The 16,973-nt window shown below is 50.2% G+C and overlaps 6 protein-coding genes across 6 annotated transcripts; 2 read left to right on the top strand and 4 right to left on the bottom strand.

The window, feature by feature from the left end:
* Positions 1–76: 76 nt before the first annotated feature.
* Positions 77–1,297, bottom strand: HER10_EVM0006090 (alcohol dehydrogenase GroES-like domain-containing protein; the record flags this gene model as incomplete). Its single annotated transcript, XM_035475685.1, has 2 exons — positions 77–684; positions 925–1,297. 2 exons carry the CDS (start codon positions 1,295–1,297, stop codon positions 77–79), a joined length of 981 nt encoding a protein of 326 aa, XP_035328056.1.
* Positions 1,298–2,362: 1,065 nt separating this feature from the next.
* Positions 2,363–3,514, bottom strand: HER10_EVM0000070 (uncharacterized protein; the record flags this gene model as incomplete). The annotated part of the gene is made up of 1 exon (XM_035469865.1): positions 2,363–3,514. The coding sequence occupies one exon, from the start codon at positions 3,512–3,514 to the stop codon at positions 2,363–2,365; it is 1,152 nt and encodes a 383-aa protein (XP_035327483.1).
* A 1,557-nt stretch (positions 3,515–5,071) lies between these two features.
* On the bottom strand, positions 5,072–6,129 carry HER10_EVM0003442 (uncharacterized protein; the record flags this gene model as incomplete). The annotated part of the gene is made up of 1 exon (XM_035473117.1): positions 5,072–6,129. Exon 1 carries the CDS (start codon positions 5,678–5,680, stop codon positions 5,072–5,074), a length of 609 nt encoding a protein of 202 aa, XP_035327796.1. The 5' UTR covers positions 5,681–6,129.
* A 1,520-nt stretch (positions 6,130–7,649) lies between these two features.
* On the top strand, positions 7,650–9,074 carry HER10_EVM0000666 (heterokaryon incompatibility protein; the record flags this gene model as incomplete). Its single annotated transcript, XM_035470437.1, has 4 exons — positions 7,650–7,938; positions 8,080–8,162; positions 8,202–8,610; positions 8,680–9,074. The coding sequence occupies 4 exons, from the start codon at positions 7,650–7,652 to the stop codon at positions 9,072–9,074; spliced, it is 1,176 nt and encodes a 391-aa protein (XP_035327535.1).
* A 2,069-nt stretch (positions 9,075–11,143) lies between these two features.
* Positions 11,144–12,068, top strand: HER10_EVM0008478 (uncharacterized protein; the record flags this gene model as incomplete). Its single annotated transcript, XM_035477996.1, has 3 exons — positions 11,144–11,394; positions 11,590–11,649; positions 11,716–12,068. Exons 1-3 carry the CDS (start codon positions 11,214–11,216, stop codon positions 12,066–12,068), a joined length of 594 nt encoding a protein of 197 aa, XP_035328266.1. The 5' UTR covers positions 11,144–11,213.
* A 1,441-nt stretch (positions 12,069–13,509) lies between these two features.
* HER10_EVM0010308 (uncharacterized protein) lies at positions 13,510–15,452 on the bottom strand (the record flags this gene model as incomplete). Its single annotated transcript, XM_035479772.1, has 4 exons — positions 13,510–13,832; positions 13,875–14,303; positions 14,363–15,248; positions 15,315–15,452. 4 exons carry the CDS (start codon positions 15,450–15,452, stop codon positions 13,510–13,512), a joined length of 1,776 nt encoding a protein of 591 aa, XP_035328420.1.
* Positions 15,453–16,973: the final 1,521 nt, after the last annotated feature.

Here is a 16,973-nt window from a genome sequence, read left to right as displayed (position 1 = left end):
ACTAGCGTCCTTAATTGCCAAATTTCAGTGTGTATTTTTTTGACCGAGTCCTGAAAGATTATGTCTCCCTGATCGGTCAAGGAAAGTTAATGAAAACCTTGACTTCATCATGGGTGTTGAACCGGGCGTAGTAGGCCGGCACATCCTCAATCGAGATACTCGCCGAAGCGATGAAATGAGGGCTTGCCTTGCCGCTGCTGATAAGGTCCACAAGCATCGTTGCGTATAGCTTGGGGTCGACGGGACCAGCTTGAAACTTCAGTCGTTTGCCAAAGAAGTCAGACAGAGGGAACTCGGCGATGGGAGAAAATGTGGATCCTAGAGGGGAGCCGGGCGAATCTGGTTGCGCCATGTACACTCCGACTTGACCAATGCCGCCGCCGATATGGGTGAGATTGACCATCTGATCCAGGATGATGTTGGGCTGGTGCTCCAAGGTCGAGTTGAGAGCCTCGATACCAACACAGTCGACGGAACGCATAACTCCGTTCGGCTCGGAAGCCATAATTTGGGCGACGGGATCGCTGGCTGCGAAGTTGATGGGAATTGCACCAATGGAGGCGGCGAGGTCGAGCCTTGCTTGGACGTGGTCTATTACATACACTCTCGAGGCGCCTCGGAGAGTAGCGGAGTATGCTGCCATGAGTCCAACCGGGCCAGAGCCAAAGACTGCTACCGTATCCCCTGTTTCGAAGCCAGAGAAGTCGAGACTAGCCCAGCCTGTAGCGAAGATGTCGGAAATAGTCAGATAGTCTTGTTCGATGGTGATGTTGGTTGTCTCCCGGGTGAGTGGAATGGGGATCAAGTTAGAGTCGGCGAATCGAACTCTCGCATACTCAGCTAATACATACGGCACGTCAGCCATCGAAGGTTTTCGCTGATGGAAACCATAGCGAATCGTTTTGAGGAAGGTTGATAACTTACACTGGAGACCATCTGTGATGACAGCTCCATTGCCATAGAAATCCAAACCGGCGGGCTCCATCTCAAGCCGACCGTGGTTCACCGTGTCAGGAATGATGACGTAGTCACCGACTTCAAGCCCAGAGACTGCACTCCCAAGCTCGGAGATGTAGCCAATGGCCTCGTGTCCCATATTCCACGGGGGAGCACCGCCCTGGTAGCCGCGGTAGACGTGGAGGTCAGAACCGCATAGAGCGGAAGTCGTGATGCGGACTATGGCGTCGGTCTGGTTGAGGATGGTGGGCATGGGAATGTTCTCCACGGTCATCTCACCGGGAACCCCGCGGTACATGACGCCGCGCATGAGAGCGCCCAAGGTATTGTTCAGAGCCATGGCGAGGACTAAAACTATGACTGTCTGAGGTGAATGAGGAAGTAAGTTGTCCATCATTGCATCCGGAGTTGTCATCTTTATAGAGTGAGCAGCTTGGCTCTTGGAATTTTTGTATGCCTAACACCATCAATACAAGGTTACTCTGGCCAATACTGGAAGGTAGTCCGCAGCGTCTTGGCAATCGAGGCGGTGTTCTCACCCGCGATCTCGGCCATTGATTTGGGATACGTCATGTTTTGCGTGGAGATTAGCGCAAAGCAGCGGGCCGACTCGGTTTCCTCACCTTCTCTGGTGCGTGTAGATGGCCTGGACTACATTGGAGAATCCGCCGGGCTTGACTCGGGCAATGCAAGCCAGCGTCAGCCGATTAGTTATCTTAAGTCCGGCCGATCAGTTAACATTGAGCCAAGTCCTTTAGTACTGAAGTATTGGGACAGCATGAAAATAAGGATTGGAGGCACAATTTCTGTGGATTATGTCTCTTTGAGGAAGCTCCTGAGAGAGTTGAGTTAGATTCCCGAGTCCCCAGCGGTATATTTTGCCCCGCTGGCCCTGAGCAAAAATTACTGCCGGATTCGCAGATGACGAAGATGCCCGATGCACGACCACCTTAAATATTTCAAATTACTTCTCACAGACACATGGATACAGATCATATCATATGGACAGCGTTCGGTCTTTCGAAATGTGGCGAGTAACTTTTCCCAATGGTATCTGCTCTAGGTTTTGTCGACTAAAGTATCCTTCTCAGCTCCCACGCTCTCTGGACGGAACCATCGATAGATATATAACAAGACTAGGATTATAGTAGTAAGAAACCTTTCATTCTTTCAGACTGATAAACCCTTGTTCCTCCGCAATAGGGCTATACTTCTGCAAGATACTGATCATACGGGATGTGATATGAAGGTATGGATTTGAAGGTGGAATAATAGAATTTTAGAGAATGCTGCCAATTCCTCATTGAAGATTTGCTACTCTTGACAAAAGCCGCTCTACTTCTCTATTCCCGTGAAATCCCAGGTTTTATGAGTAACAACTTGAGCGACCGGTTAAATTTCAATCTCATTCCGACGAAATTGCTTTGGGAGCGTCGACCCAGTCAAACTTCCCCATCAAGTTCGTCAGCCACACATCTCCAGGATGGTAAGCTCCCTTAGGAGCCCCTCCGAAAAGCGAAGTACCGCTCAAGAAAGTGTGAGGGAATCCAGGATCAAACTCGTGCGAACTCTCAATCTCGCGAATATCCTCCTCGGTGAGAGCGAGACCAAGCCCCTTGATGTTGCTCTCGATATGGCCTAGCTTTCGCCCACCCACGATAGGAAAGACGAACGGGGCCTTGTGCATGACGTAGGCAACTGCAACGTCGAGAAGCGACGCGCCCTTGGCGTTCGCAACCGTTTCCAAAGCCTTGGAGACCTTCTTATCGTGCTCCGACACTTTGTTCTGTCTGCCCGGATTGTGCTTCTCACGCTCCTTGAAGCCTTCCTCCGTCTGGAAGCGGCCGGCATTGAGAACGCCCCAAGGGCAGAGACCCATGCCTTCATCCATGCACATGGGGATGATCTCCCGCTCGAAATCGCGCAGGGACGCGTTCCAGTTGCCTTGGTAGACGACGAACTGGCGGAGTCCCGAGAGACGGGCGTACTGGTTTGCTTTGGCTACCACCCAGGCCGGGGTGTCTGAGATACCCAAGTAGTGTACTTGGCCAGAGGTAACCAAATCATTGAGCGAGTGCATGACCTCAGGAATGGAGGCAGAATAGTCCCACCAGTGAAGGTACAGGATGTCAATGTAGGTTGTCTGGAGGGCCTTCAAAGATCGTGCGACGGAGTGCTTCAATGACTTTGTGCTGTTGCCACCATAATTGGATTGCAGCTTCGACTTGTCGTGGAGTTGGTAAGCACTGCTGTACTTGGTGGCGAGCACAATGTCGTCGCGATTGCCTCGAGATGCGAGCCATTCGCCGACCCACTCCTCAGACTGGCCGGCCTGATAATTGTTTGCGGTGTCGATGAAGTTGCCGCCCTGGGAGTAGTAGTGGTCCATGATTTCGAGAGCGGTCTCCTTGGTGCATTCACCCATGGTGGCCTTTTGCTTCTCGCCGAAGTTCATGGCGCCAAGAACCAGGGGGGACACGCGTACGGCCGCCGTGGGGGAAAGCTGGCGATGCCGGGCCAGATAGGTGTCCAGGGGTTGCTGAAGTTGAGGGGCCATATTGAGTAATTCAGGTGTCAAGAAAGCAACTTGATGGTATGCGATGGGAGTATTTCGAAACGATGAGTTGACGCTCAGGACACGAGAGATGAGAGTTCAAGTGTATGTCCCCATTCTTCGTGAACGAGCTGTCAACAGTATATGTACTTATAATCTTAGCTTCCTTGATGGAGCATACTACTTAGCTTGCGGTTCACACTGCTGACCATTTTCACCACACATAGTCTCTCGCGCTGCTCTGACGTCGGGGGCTAGACTGTAGTGACTAGAATCATCGATTCGCATCATTCGGAATTAGGTTTGGGAATTCCTGACACATGGAGCATGCAACGGATTTCTCGCTCGTATCGGCCGTAAAGGGCGAGAAATGTGGCAACTTGCTGATGCCGTGACTACATCATTGCGGCATTGGGGCATGGAGATGGCACCTTAGCCGGATCTCTTACCATGAACCGATTCCGAGCAACACAGGGAGACTGCTTGACCTTGATGTAGCGAGAAACGAGGTGGACGGCAGTCAATATCTGGCAGTGGACGTCAGTCATAGTGGCATTTACGATTTGCTAACCAAAGCGAAGAGTCATAATGAGTCGAACGAAACGTCAGCAAGCATTTTGGAACAGAGTCGGAATTAACAACGATGCTGTGATTTGGTGGTTGTTCAGTCGAGAAATGGGACCTGCTTCTTTGACGTTGATGGTTTACCTCAGCTTTAGAGCTCAGGTCCACTTGATCTATGCACGCTACTGCAACCGGCTGACGTGGTACGTACCGCTATTTGATCCAAAATACCCCAACTTCTCGTGCTGCAACCTGCTGACGCGGACGATTCAGCGACTGTAAACACCTTGGACTCCTTGTGACATCAGAGCGTCTCTGAAATCGCTTATTGAGGTAAGCGTTACGGAAGAGAAACTTAGCTTAGGAAGAGATTTAGTCCGGCTATCGCCTCAAAGGAGGTTTAAGTGTGTTAACTACCGATATGAGTTCAAATATCGTTGACACACACACGCGTAACCTCCAAGTCCGTGCTGATGTTCACTATTGCTCACCTGGGATGTAGGCAAAACTTGTAGATGATGCGGGAATACCATTCGAGGAAGATGTCATTTGCTTGCTTTCTGGATAGAGAAATGAAATCATAGAACTACTGATTGGTCAAAGTCCCAATGCCGCAGGTAGATGGGAAAGCAAGGTAATATGCCATTGATCCAGCAGTGACAAAGTTGCTCAAGTCTACTTGGTGGCAACCGCAAACAACTGGTAGGAGTCTTGATCAAAGTGACCTGAATGAATGACCGTCTGCGTGACAGCAGTGACCCATGTTTTCCAAGTACTGATCCTCAACTCATGTTCGTAAATGCCCAAGTCTCAGGGCTATTCCAAGCCATAAGCGTGCCAGTGAAATACATAATGGAATATTGATTTTTCGAATATGGGTAAGTTTGATTGATGCAATTTGATATGTCTATGCAATGCGCGGAGATGATATTACGCCCTGGCTCCATCCCATTAATTATAATGCGAAACCAAACACCTTGCTTAAGCCAACCTCTTTCAAGAGTATGAGATGTACAAGCCATTATCGGCATCATCTTGCATGAACACCCGACCATCTTGTCCATCGTTAAGGTTGACTGCCAACTCCACAACGATCCTCTCCTCACACTTCACACTCGGGCCGCCGTGCGTCGCAGGTGCGGAGAATTCAGGCTGGTCCCAGAACGTGAAATCCATGCCCGCTGAGAATTCGCTGCCTTCTTGAAACGGCGCGATGGTCGTGGGGTTGATCAGAACGTTGCTTCCCTTGGTCCATGTTGGGAAGCCTTCGGACTTGAGCTGGCGCGAAGACACGAGACCGTTGCCGTCGACGCGGAAGACGCGGGTTTCAATTGGTCCCTGGCGCCAGCCGAGTGAGCAAGTCGTAGCCGAGGACGGAATGCCGGTGAAAATGACGACCTGCCGTGTGATGTTGGTGTGGAGGTCGAGATGCGGGACGTTGTCTGTGGGGTGATTCGGTTGCGTGGCGGATTGATAGACGTTGAAGTGTTGAGGATGAGCGATTATGCCCGGTGTCAAGGATGGAGTGCACTCGCGAGCTGCGTGGGGCAGCGACGCAGCGAGAGAAATGATGCTGCCCATGGCGAGGATGAGCTTGAAAGACATTGTATTGCGTTGGAGAAAAGCCACAATAATAGTACCAAGTAAGTGTTGGGCAGGTTGGAGCAAGTTGCGATGCGACGAAACTCCGGATTAGAGAAGCTAAGTTGAAAATGAATTGTTGAGATAGTGGTTGTGGTGAATAATCTGGAAAAGAGCCGTGGCTTTATGTCTACTTCTCATCACTGAAGGGATGACCAACGCTCTCACGATGGCCGCATGAAAGCTATGCTCGGCGAGGCTGGAGCTGGAGCTAAGGTGGGCTTCCGTTGGAAGAGTGTTACGACGGGTCTAAGATCGGGACCCGGGCTCAGCCTGTCTTACGGCTTACGGCAGGGTTCAACAAGCCTCGATGCAGACCTCAGTAATTCCGCCAAGTGGTCCACAGCAATGGACACAAGACCGGAATGTCATCCGGATAAGCATAAACATAGGCTTCCGTCAGTGGTTTCCAACTTCGCCTCGCAGAAGCTCTGGAATGAGCCACGGCGGGATCCGATGAACTCCAGCTGATCTCGGTGATGCACGTGTTGGAAATGAAGCTAAGAGAAAGTGCAAGGCTAAGTGCGAGTCGGAGTACCGCATACATACAGGTCGCAGAGAGCTCAAGATCTAAATATAGTCGTCAGCATTAGCGTGGGAAGGATTCAGTGGATGGGTTGGTGAGCGGCTGAGGCTTAGCACACAAGCTTGGCAGAGCGGATGCACAGTCGTCTCACACCCGATTGAATTGAATCAAGTATGAGAGTTCATGCATATGGACCATGTTGAACTGGTCTAATATCAGTGCTATTCTATGTCTTATTTTCTATTGGGAAAATGACAACACTCTTGTTAACTTCGTTGCTCAAGGTGTGGCATTTGTGATTGAGCAAATCGAGTAGAAGCAGATGTCATATTGGCGGCAACCTTTGCCTTAGTCATCACACGCCAGGTGATGAGAGCGGTAGCTGCTATCACTCAGGTAGCAATTTTGCACCGACCAACAATTGGAGATATGCCTTTACACTTATGATACGTTTGCCTGGAGTTTTTGATGAACCGCTTCAAGCTTGGAGGAAGTCACACTATTTTCTCCAGAGACTTTGCTAGCATTGTCTCATCTCCGAGTTCAAGTCAGGAGCAGAGGCAAAACCAATGTCCCTGTTTTACCCCGCTTCTGACGATATCACACAATGTCACAAACACCTCAGCTTCTACTGGACAGCGCTACCCTCTTTCAATGCGCTTTTTGCCAGGGCCTTGGATTGAATGGAATCAGTCGAGATGACGGCTCGAGTCTGTCGAATCTTGTCATAGTCGACTTGCGTCTAGTGCGCAGCCGTTCCAGTGACGGGTGCGTTGGATGCTCCATCATTGAAAAGGCATTGGCACACTTGTCTCCCGAATGGAGAAACTTTACGAATCGCTCTAAGTGTGAAAAATGTCGGCCAAAAGCCTTTAGACTGTGTAGGACAGGCGACTGCGCCAAGTCGGCGTTTGCTCTGCTTCCATTGGTGGAAACGATAGAGCTGTGCTACCCATTTCACATACTCGATGATCTGGCCGCTGGGCCTGAAAGGAACCTTGAGCTGTTTATTAAAAAAGGCAATGGTTTCGAATGCCTAGAAAAAGGGATGTCACCGCTAACAAAGATGTCGTAGGGCGGCCACTCAATGTTGAAGAAACCATTCTCCTGACTCAAGGGCGAAGTTCTGAACAGAGCTGGCAGGAGAGGCTGCAACAAGCAAATTCATGGATCCATCATTGCCTCAATAACCATCAATGCAGTGGTGGACTAGCAGCCAAGACATTTCAAAAAGACTATGAAAATGAAGTAGGTGTCAAAAATGATAAACATCCAGAAAAGGGAGAAAGCTCGGGCGTCCGACACAGTTCGTTTCTTGAAGGTTACCGCCAGACCTCACAATTACCTCGAAGACTCCTCGACCTTCGGCAATTCAGTTCGCACCAAAGTCTGCGTCTCGTGGATTCTATGGCGGATTATGGTGTATATGCTTGCCTGAGCTACACATGGGGTCGACAAAATACGGCTGTGACGACCACACAAAACCTTCATGATCGCCTAGACGACTTGCCGTTCGACAGTCTTCCTCAAACATACAAGGACGCCGTCACGGTTGCTGCACTCTTGGATATTCCCTTTTTGTGGATTGACGGTCTTTGTATCATTCAAGGCGATACCGACTCAAAAGACTGGGCCGAGCAATCTTCACTGATGGCGGAAATCTACGGAAACGCAATTCTGGTGATTGCGGCTGCTGGTTCCAATAGTGTTGAGGAAGGTTTTCTCTCTACACCACAGCTACCACGAGAACTCGTTACGTTACAGTCTTCGCAGCTGGAGAATTTGGAGAATGGGAGCGAAGGAACTGCCTTGAGCGTGTTTGCTAGAGCTATGCCAGATCACAGTTGGCTTGGGTGGTCCACATTGGCGGAACCAAAATCCCACGGGACGCTCAGCCGCAGCTGGTGTTTCCAAGAGGAAGTCCTTGCATCTCGACTCCTCACCTTTTTTGGAGGCGAGATGAACTTCCAATGTCTTGAAGACGAATACCGATGCGAATGTGCATTCCCCGCCGCACCCCTGGGCCTTGTCACGATCAAGGAGCTGTACGAGCCTCGCTTGGAACTAGGCGATATGGAAACTCCAAATTGGATGTGGCAGAGTACCGTCGAGCACTACACCCGACGGAAGCTGACGGTGGCCACCGACAGGCTTACTGCGCTATCTGGAGTCGCCCGGGTCGTGCAGTCAAGTCTCCGCACAAAGTACGCCGCCGGCCACTGGGTGGATCGCGACTTTCTGTGCAGCTTGTGTTGGGCGCCTGTGAGAAACAGGGAAACCGAGCGTACCTACTCACAAGATTACGTTGCTCCATCGTGGTCATGGGCTGCCCATAACGGACCTATCACCATGTGGATCCCTTATGGCGGTTCGGAAGAGTCAGTCACTCCGCGCTTCCTCAGTAAAACTGTTGTCCGCAATATCGACATCATCCCAGCAACAGAAGATGATACGGGCGCTGTGACTGGGGGGAGTGTAACTGTTAGCGGCGTCTTCCTCGATGTTTCAGTGTTAATGACATCAAGAGAGCAATCCGCAGGCGTCATGATCAGAAGCTCGGAGAAAATCCCATTTTACTTCGATCGACCAACGGAAGCAGTGAGAGACACTGACAAGTACTTTTGTTGGATTGTTTGCATATTGCCGAGTCCGGCTGTTAGTAAAAAGAGAACTGAAACATACTGTTTGATGGTACTCCGCAGTATGCCTGGCGGACCTGCTCATTTTTGCGAGCGCGTAGGTTTCACCGACTTTGATGGATTAGCTTCTGACCCTTCTATGAAGTTTTTTAAGGGTTTCAGAGATTCCATTAGAACTGCCGTAATAATCTGATGGGTTTACATCCGAAATAGGGGTCTTGGTCAAGAGTCATATACCAAATTCAACATGTGTGTTTTTGAGGTTGAATGGGCACTTGAGCTATCACTCTGGCATCTCTGCAATATTCGCTAAGGGATTCATTGGAAAAAGCGTTCTTGGCAGGCAGGCCCACCATCTCTTAGGTATCAATACCCTTTACGGAGTATCGAAGGATGATTTTGCCCTGAGTGATTTGGTTGAAACCCGGATAGCTACTAGATATCAGACCCGAGTTACGGGAATACAACTCCAGCAGCATGTGGGAGAGCAAGTGCACTCTCGGGATTCTACTCAGGGGAACGTTCGCTTAAGACTTGGCAGCTGAACGGGACGGAGGTGACATTTATTAATACCCGATGTTTCCATCCCATATCAGATTCTTCCTGGGCACGGATGACGTACAAACCACCAATTAAGGAATCTGGGCTTGTGCTGGAGTTTCAGATGGTCGATTTCCCGGAATTCCCTGTAATCCCTCCCGCTTGCCCACATAACGTTGCTCTTAAGTGTCAGAGCGGTAGGCAGAAAAAAAGGGGGAGCTTTACCAAAGCTGGGGCACTCAACCAATCAGCTTCATGTAGACGCGGATTACTGATACTTTGAAACTCTCGGTAAAGTCCTGGGCTGCATCAATGACTTCAATTGCGAAAATAAAATTGCAGAAAATGCAAAAAGACAAAGTGTGTTGAAGATGAATTGCGATTCAGTAACTATGGTTGTCGCATCTGAATCTCGTCATGTGATATAATCTAGACGTGCGTTTGGAAATTTTCTCTCAGAGCTATCCCTCGTCGTCCATTTCCGATTTCGTTCAATAAAGACTGAAATAAGCCCGTAGAGCTTCGCACACCAGCTCAGCCTCACTGAAGTGGAAATGGAAACTACAAAGTGGCGCGTCCAGGATCATGTCCCGTGGCGGAGGCGGTTCAGTAAGGGGCTCCGGGAATCACCTTCGCCATTTTAGCCTACATCACCCCGCCCGGAGCGGAGGAAGCAAGGAAGCTTTTGCCTAGACCATCCCACCGGATTCTGCCGCCGCGTATGCTGTGGTGTACCGTACGCGTGGTTCATTCATTCAGCCGATCCTGATAATTTGAGCTTTGTTTGTTGAGCGTATGGGAGTTCGCGAGACCTCCTATGTTGTAGAGCGATAGAAGCCTGCATTGAAAAAGTAATTGTGACAGAAAATTTGGGCTTTTCCGACGTCACATCGTTGTTGGTCAAATTCTTTATGGATCTTGCCAGCCAATGAGACAGGAATCCAGTAGCCAAGTCCACAGAGCACTCTAGGAAACTTCCTGAACAATGTAATGCATATTCATTGGAGTAGCTCCGCAATAGCCTTATGAGATTCCAGCCGTGAAGGGTATCATATGAATATCGGCGTAAGACGTCCGGTATGGCCGAGTGGCCGGAACGGTGGGGGCGCGGCCTCTTCCGAGGCTGGAGCCGGTGAACGGGTGAACGTGACGTGACGGGCTGTCCGCGAAAAAGTTCGAAGGGGAAAAGAAAGGAAAATCCCGCTCCGCCTTGCCCTACGGATGCCCGATGCCTGTGCGTTTTTTCAGGGTTCGATTCGACTCGTGCATGTTCATCCCACATTCCGAAACGAATTGTGCTGGTTGACGTAGGTGCCATCTAGGATGGACCTCATTCTAGAACAGACGAAAAAGGCACTGCCGTTGGCGATTACAAGGCCAATGCCTGTTTCTTCATCCAGACTCCCACCAACCGCGCGGTTGCATAAGAAAGTTGTGATGATAGATGAGCAACTACGTACACTGGTGGAGTCTCAGCCTCCGTGGCCTGAGCCGCGATATGGGATGATGGGGATGGAGGTTGGTGGTTTGTTGGTCAAGAAGCTTTTTTTACCAGGTTTTGGGGCGGGGAGATCACGTTGTGCCACGGATCTCCCGGACAGAGATTCATCAAAGTTGGCTCACTTTGCTCTAGATAAATAAGGATCTTGAATCCCGCTAGAGAACTTCTGCTCAGACACTCATCACTCTTAACTCCAAGTAAAAGTAATTACTCCTACATCAGTCCGTCATTACTACAAGCTTCCTTCAGCTTCAAACAATCGTTCAGTAACCACTCACAAAATATCCGAAGATGCAGCACATCGGAAGCCTCCTTTTGGCCTTTGCCACCCTCACTGCGGCAGTCCCAGGACTTGCTCCGGCTAGCGTGAGGTCTGCTAAGTCTTCTCACGTTCGCCGCGCGGACACCAGCTCTTTCCAAATCTATGCTTATGGAACTGGAATTGGTGGCCTGGCATTGTTCACCGCTGGAGGTAAGCTATTTCCCCGACTACCAGTTCGGTTTAAGATTTGTCTACAAAACTGTGAACTGCCGGTCGATACGACCTAAAGATCGTCCCGAGTCTTCACCTAGTGTCTCTTTAGATGCAGGAACTTTACCACCAGCTCGGCTCGGTCTAGACCATCATTGCCGAGACATACCGTTAGACTAACACTCATTTGCACAGGCGATGCCTACTTTGGAGACTACACTCAGTTCAACGACTCCAATGCCGCCCCGGTGATCTGTAAGTACCAGCAACCCCACTTTCCTTTCTTGGCGACTGCGGGACTGACCGGACGATCGATGACAGTCACCCCTGATGAAGATGATACTGAGACATGGCTTGGAGCGCCTAACACCACCGCTGTTACTACTGCTCCCACCTGGTCAAACCTGACTTTCACCATCCCGACCGCCGACTCCGGCGTGCACAATGTTGCTTTCCTCAACAGCAGCGCGTCCACAACCGGCCGCAAGACCAGCGGCTTCAGCTTTTACGGCAACTTTGTCCTGGTCGAGGCCGAGGATGGTAGCTTTGAGTCTTGGTGGTATGCTACCGCCACTGACATCGATGGCATCTACAACCTGAGGTGGAACGAGACCGGCGATGACACCGATGACAAGATCATCTTGAACCTGAGAAGGACTGCTCCTTCCAACTAAGTTTTGATTGTGTTCAAATCCTGTTTGTGGTTAGTACGAGTCAGGTGGATGTTACCTTGCGATTAAGTTCGATTTAAGCCCCGATTGTGGGTGTGATCATTTCAAGTGGTTGAAGAGATTCGGGGCAACCAAAGGCGTAAAAAAGGCGGAATAGTCAGGATGGTGCAGATAGAGCAATGTGATTTCTTTTGATAGCATCATTGGCATCACGGGGTTCGGGTCTTTGGACGCGAGGAGATCAGAGCCTAGGTGGACGTTGAAATATGCGATATGTACTTACAGCATACCCAGTACTTGGTGTTCAAGGAGCCCACCTGAAGTAGACCCGACGAAGAGCCAGATTCTATGGCCCATGGCGCGGCCTTCTGGAAGACAAGAACCTTCTACTAACATAGATCTTTTATCTGGAAGCCAGTACGAAAAGACCATTGTGACCTCTGTCTTGTGGTCATAGAACAAAAGTAAGTAGTGCCATGTTGTTGTTGCCCCTTCTCGGAAAATGCCCCGCCCCCACAACCCGAGTGAGTCTTCACCCGCGGCCCGCCAGTCTGCCCCGACTCCAGTGCTGCCGAATCGGTCGCGACATCACCTGACGATCTTTGCTGCGCGCATTTTTCCACAACAAGTGCGACAAACTTCAACATTATGTTATATACTGCAGCTAACTCCCGATAGCCCCAAGGCTTCTCGTTGTTATCGTGTCGGCAATTGCTTGCTATCTTCTCTTTGAATGGTGAACCAAGGCGATTGTTATCCCGTGAATGGGATGTTGCTCCATGAATGGTACGTCACAAACAAGAATACAACAACTAGCACGCCCGGTCCACTGAGCGGCCACGTGCTGGCGAGGCGTGTTGGGGGATGAAGACGCACCACATCAACTCACCCACACCCATATTCCGTATAAAGTCCCGTACTTAATGGCCCGAAGATGCGGACGGCTCATAGGGATATACTTGGTACATCTATCTAGTAAGCTCATGTCGATCGGTCGGTTGGTGAAGTGGGCTACTTCTGCGGATGGACGGTCGTTGATTACTGATGTATTAGAAGCCATCATGTAGGAATTTGGTACGACGAGAGGTACGACGAGAAAGCCCGCCTGAGTACTTCACTTCTACACAACACAAGTAACACAAGTCACTCAGACTTGATCAGGAGTCCAAGTGATAACTACGCTCAACAACGGGTACACGTGGTAAGCTAGGCTCTGAGGCAGTCGATCCAGCCGCAATAGCGAGATTAACATCAGCATTCGTAATTGACCCCAAGCCACAATCTTCTACGCCTAACAACTAATAGCATGCGCTTTGTCCGTGTTTGTTCCTCTTGGCGTTTTCTTCCATAACTTCCTTGCCCGATCGCGTGCTGGCATTACATTTACGCAGTCTTTCTTGATAGAAACTTGAAGGCATTGCTCTCAACGTTAGAGACGCGTCGGTCACAGCTCATCAAAGTCTACCCCTTTCTCTCTACCCTTGGCTACAAATCTCGCCTTCTGAGCCTTGACAATTTCATTGGCGATCTTGGTCCAGAAAGCACATGCTGTCTGTGTGTTCTGATCGTCGCTTGTAGGCTTGAATGGCTGCACAGCCGGCTCCCTCACTTTGAGTACATTCTGGAGCGCGTCCTCGCTACCATCTGCCACTGGCCAGTCTGGCGTGGTCCAGCCTGGTAACAACGGCACGGGTTTTACCTTCGGCCTCGGAAGCGCATTCGGATTCCCAACCGATACTGCGAAGGACGCAAAGTACGTCTGGTACGCTCGAGCCAGCTGGGTTCCGACAAGGGCATCGGCATAGAGACCAGCTTCGGTAGTGGTGAGATTTTTATCAAAATCCATTAGAATGTCCACAGCTTCGGTCTTATTGTTGGCGAACAGAGTTAAAAGATCTGACGCGTGGTGAGCATATTCGGCGGTTGGAAATGCGTATTGCATCATGTGCGAAATGGTCGGATATGCAGAGTACAGATCGCGGGTGTTGCAGGTGAAGCTTGCGTCACGGATAACAGTCGCGATGCAGAACCGATAATCGCCATTATAGGGTGGTTTGGTGCAAGGGTACTGATTGGCTATGTCTTGTCGTTGAGGCTCAAGGTCGGCTTCCGGGAAGAAGGTTTCGAGGAATCCGGTAAATGTGTCGGACGAAGTTACATCTGGTGGGGTGAACGAAGCAGTTTCGTTCAGGCAGTGCGATATGATCGTTGACCTGATGGAGGAGTTCCAGTATTTGCCTGAGAATTCGATGTAAGCCACTGTGCCGCAAACTCAATTGCGAGTTTTGATAACTTACCATTCGCGAACGAAATGGTCGGAATCGTGGTGACCCATTTGTCATCCACAGCTGGTCCAACTGGGAACAGGCCGGTCTGCTTAACATTGGCGAACAGCGCCAAATTCGCTTCTGTCAGGTTCGTAGACTGCTGTAAGCAGGTCAGGTTGAAGGCGAGGCCACAGCCGGCTTGATACGAAAAGTTCTGGTAAACCTGGTCCAACGTGCCCATCGGGCTATTGTCCCATGCCCATTCAAACGCTGGGCTCTGAACAGCGAAGGTCTTGAACGTGGGGTCCACAACGCCGTCCTCACGAACCAAATGATGGAGAATGGACCCAGCGCCGGCAGACTCGCCCCAGGCACTGACCTTTGATGCATCGCCAGACACCTGGCTAATGTACTTCTGTACCCATTCGAACAGTAGGGCCTGGTCGTAAAGTCCCGCATTGGGTTGGCCATTCTTCTGCATGTAATCTCCCGAGAGCCAGCCAAAAGCACCGAGGCGGTAGTTGCCTGCAATAAAGATGGTCTGATAGTTGCTTGCCGCGATTACTGACTGGCCAGTGTACAGAGGACCAAGTTGGTTCTTGCTGCCAAATGCGAACGCGCCGCCGTAGATCCAAACTACCACCGGCAAAGGATTTGCCGGGGGGGTGTCAATTACAATCTTTGGCACGTAGAGATCGAGGAACAGGCAGTCCTCGCCTTGTTGATTGCCCTGATCATTAGGTGTACCGATAGGGCTTCTACCACCTGGTGCGGTGCTGAGATCACTTGGGTCTATTTGGATACAATTGAGTCCGTCACTGACGGGCTGAACAGACGAGTTTGTTGTCGTGGGAAAAGCAGGGGCACCGAAACGCGGAGGGTTTGCACCGAAGCGGACGTTTTCAAATAAATAAATCTGTGGAATTAGTTAGCAAATGCTCTTGCTTTGGATCGAATGCGTTCTTATCTGTCTGTCACTTACTTCTGGATCATCTGCCATGGGTTGGCCTTCGTAGACTCCCCAGGGAAGCTTCAGCGTCGGTGGCAATGTAGGCTCTGCATGCACGGTCCGAAGACGGGCAAAGCCAAACAGGCTATACAAGAGCAGTTTCGTAACCATGGCGAGGACAACAATCGAGCTGAACTTGAGCCTTTAGGTAGTGGTGCGCATTTCTTATCTTGGTCAACTGAACTCGATGAGGTTCGACTATTTATGAATTTTCCAGCAACACCCGTACACACAAGGCCATGTCCATCTGTCACCATGCCATTGAACGTGGCGCTGAGCTGAAAATAAGCATGGGCAGCTGAACACTCTTCTTGACGGTCGTGAGACACGCAACGTGTCCAGGCTGGCATGACATCGACGGATATGGGCAAGGTCGCCAAAAAATGAATCAGCTTCCCATTTCCCATGCCTGCAAACGTTGGTACGCACCTAAGAACTCAATTGCCGATTGAGTCAGCCCCCGCCTGTGTCTAGCGGAACGGCACGTAACTAGTGTCGACGGCTGCAACCGTATGGGCTAGTCAAGGGTCAATGTGGGTTCCGAGTTGACGGACTCACGAGACACGAATTCCTCACGATGTTCAGCTGGAACTAATCACGATTTCCTACATGCACTATCCTCAATTACGTTTCCAGGCCGTGAAGAATGTGTGAGAGCCGTGCTATGGAGTGGCGCCCTCTACAAAGACACTGGTTTGAACAAATGTAACGTGTTGCCACAGCGACGTGTAGGCATCTTACCTACGGATGATTACATGTCGTTCCAAGAAAGGCTGCGTCTGTTGATCTCCAACAATTCAGTCCGCTGACGATGAGACCGCCGAGTTCTAGAGTACTGACATCCCGTTTACGCATTCATGGGGTCTCCACGTCGAGGAACACTCATGCCTACCTTAAGTAAAGTAGGGAGCGCCACCGAGATCTAAAATAATTAGCTGAATGCTTAGTGCTAAGCCTCCTCCAGACATACTATTGTCTGCTCCTCACAAAATTGAATGAGGAGTGTGGACATTCATCACATGGAACATGACAACATTCAGCCGCGTCGAGAGCTGTATCGAAGTTGTGTACGAACCGCAGCAGCAGGTAGCCGAAAGCAATCAAACCACTCTCTCAGCGGATATCTCATGCCACATGAGCCCATTCGAGCTGGTGTTGTCCAATGAGATGCTTGTTAGCATCTCATGCCCCTGGCATTTTTATTGATAGCGCACTCCGCTTCAAGAAGGCCTTATGCAATATAACGCAGGCCTCCTTACGAATGTTCTAATAGGTTGCTTTTCAGTAGTGGGTGACTTGAGTAGTTTTCCTTGATTACCAAGTCAGTATCTCGGATTTTAGAATCACATGGCCTCAGCACTGTTGTGTGATCCAAACCATAAGACCGTTGTTCATTTTACCCAAACTCGGTCCATGCATGATAAAGGCCATTCAAGGAGCATCACTGAATCCGCTTAGTTATCCATATGTGTACTGGTCGTGAGTAAATACTTGTGGTGCCATCATCCGCGGATTCTAGATCCTCGAGCTCCATAAGGTATAGACATATCCGCGCTCGGCGGCGTCAGGCATGGAAGGCTTTGAATCACCTAGACAAGGTCAAACTTACTTCAGGAATACATCTTAATGATG

This window comes from Colletotrichum scovillei, assembly GCF_011075155.1.
Source record: "Colletotrichum scovillei strain TJNH1 chromosome Unknown Contig00010, whole genome shotgun sequence".
In the NCBI taxonomy this organism is placed as follows: domain Eukaryota; kingdom Fungi; phylum Ascomycota; class Sordariomycetes; order Glomerellales; family Glomerellaceae; genus Colletotrichum; species Colletotrichum scovillei.
This window is presented reverse-complemented; position numbering and strand designations above follow the sequence as displayed.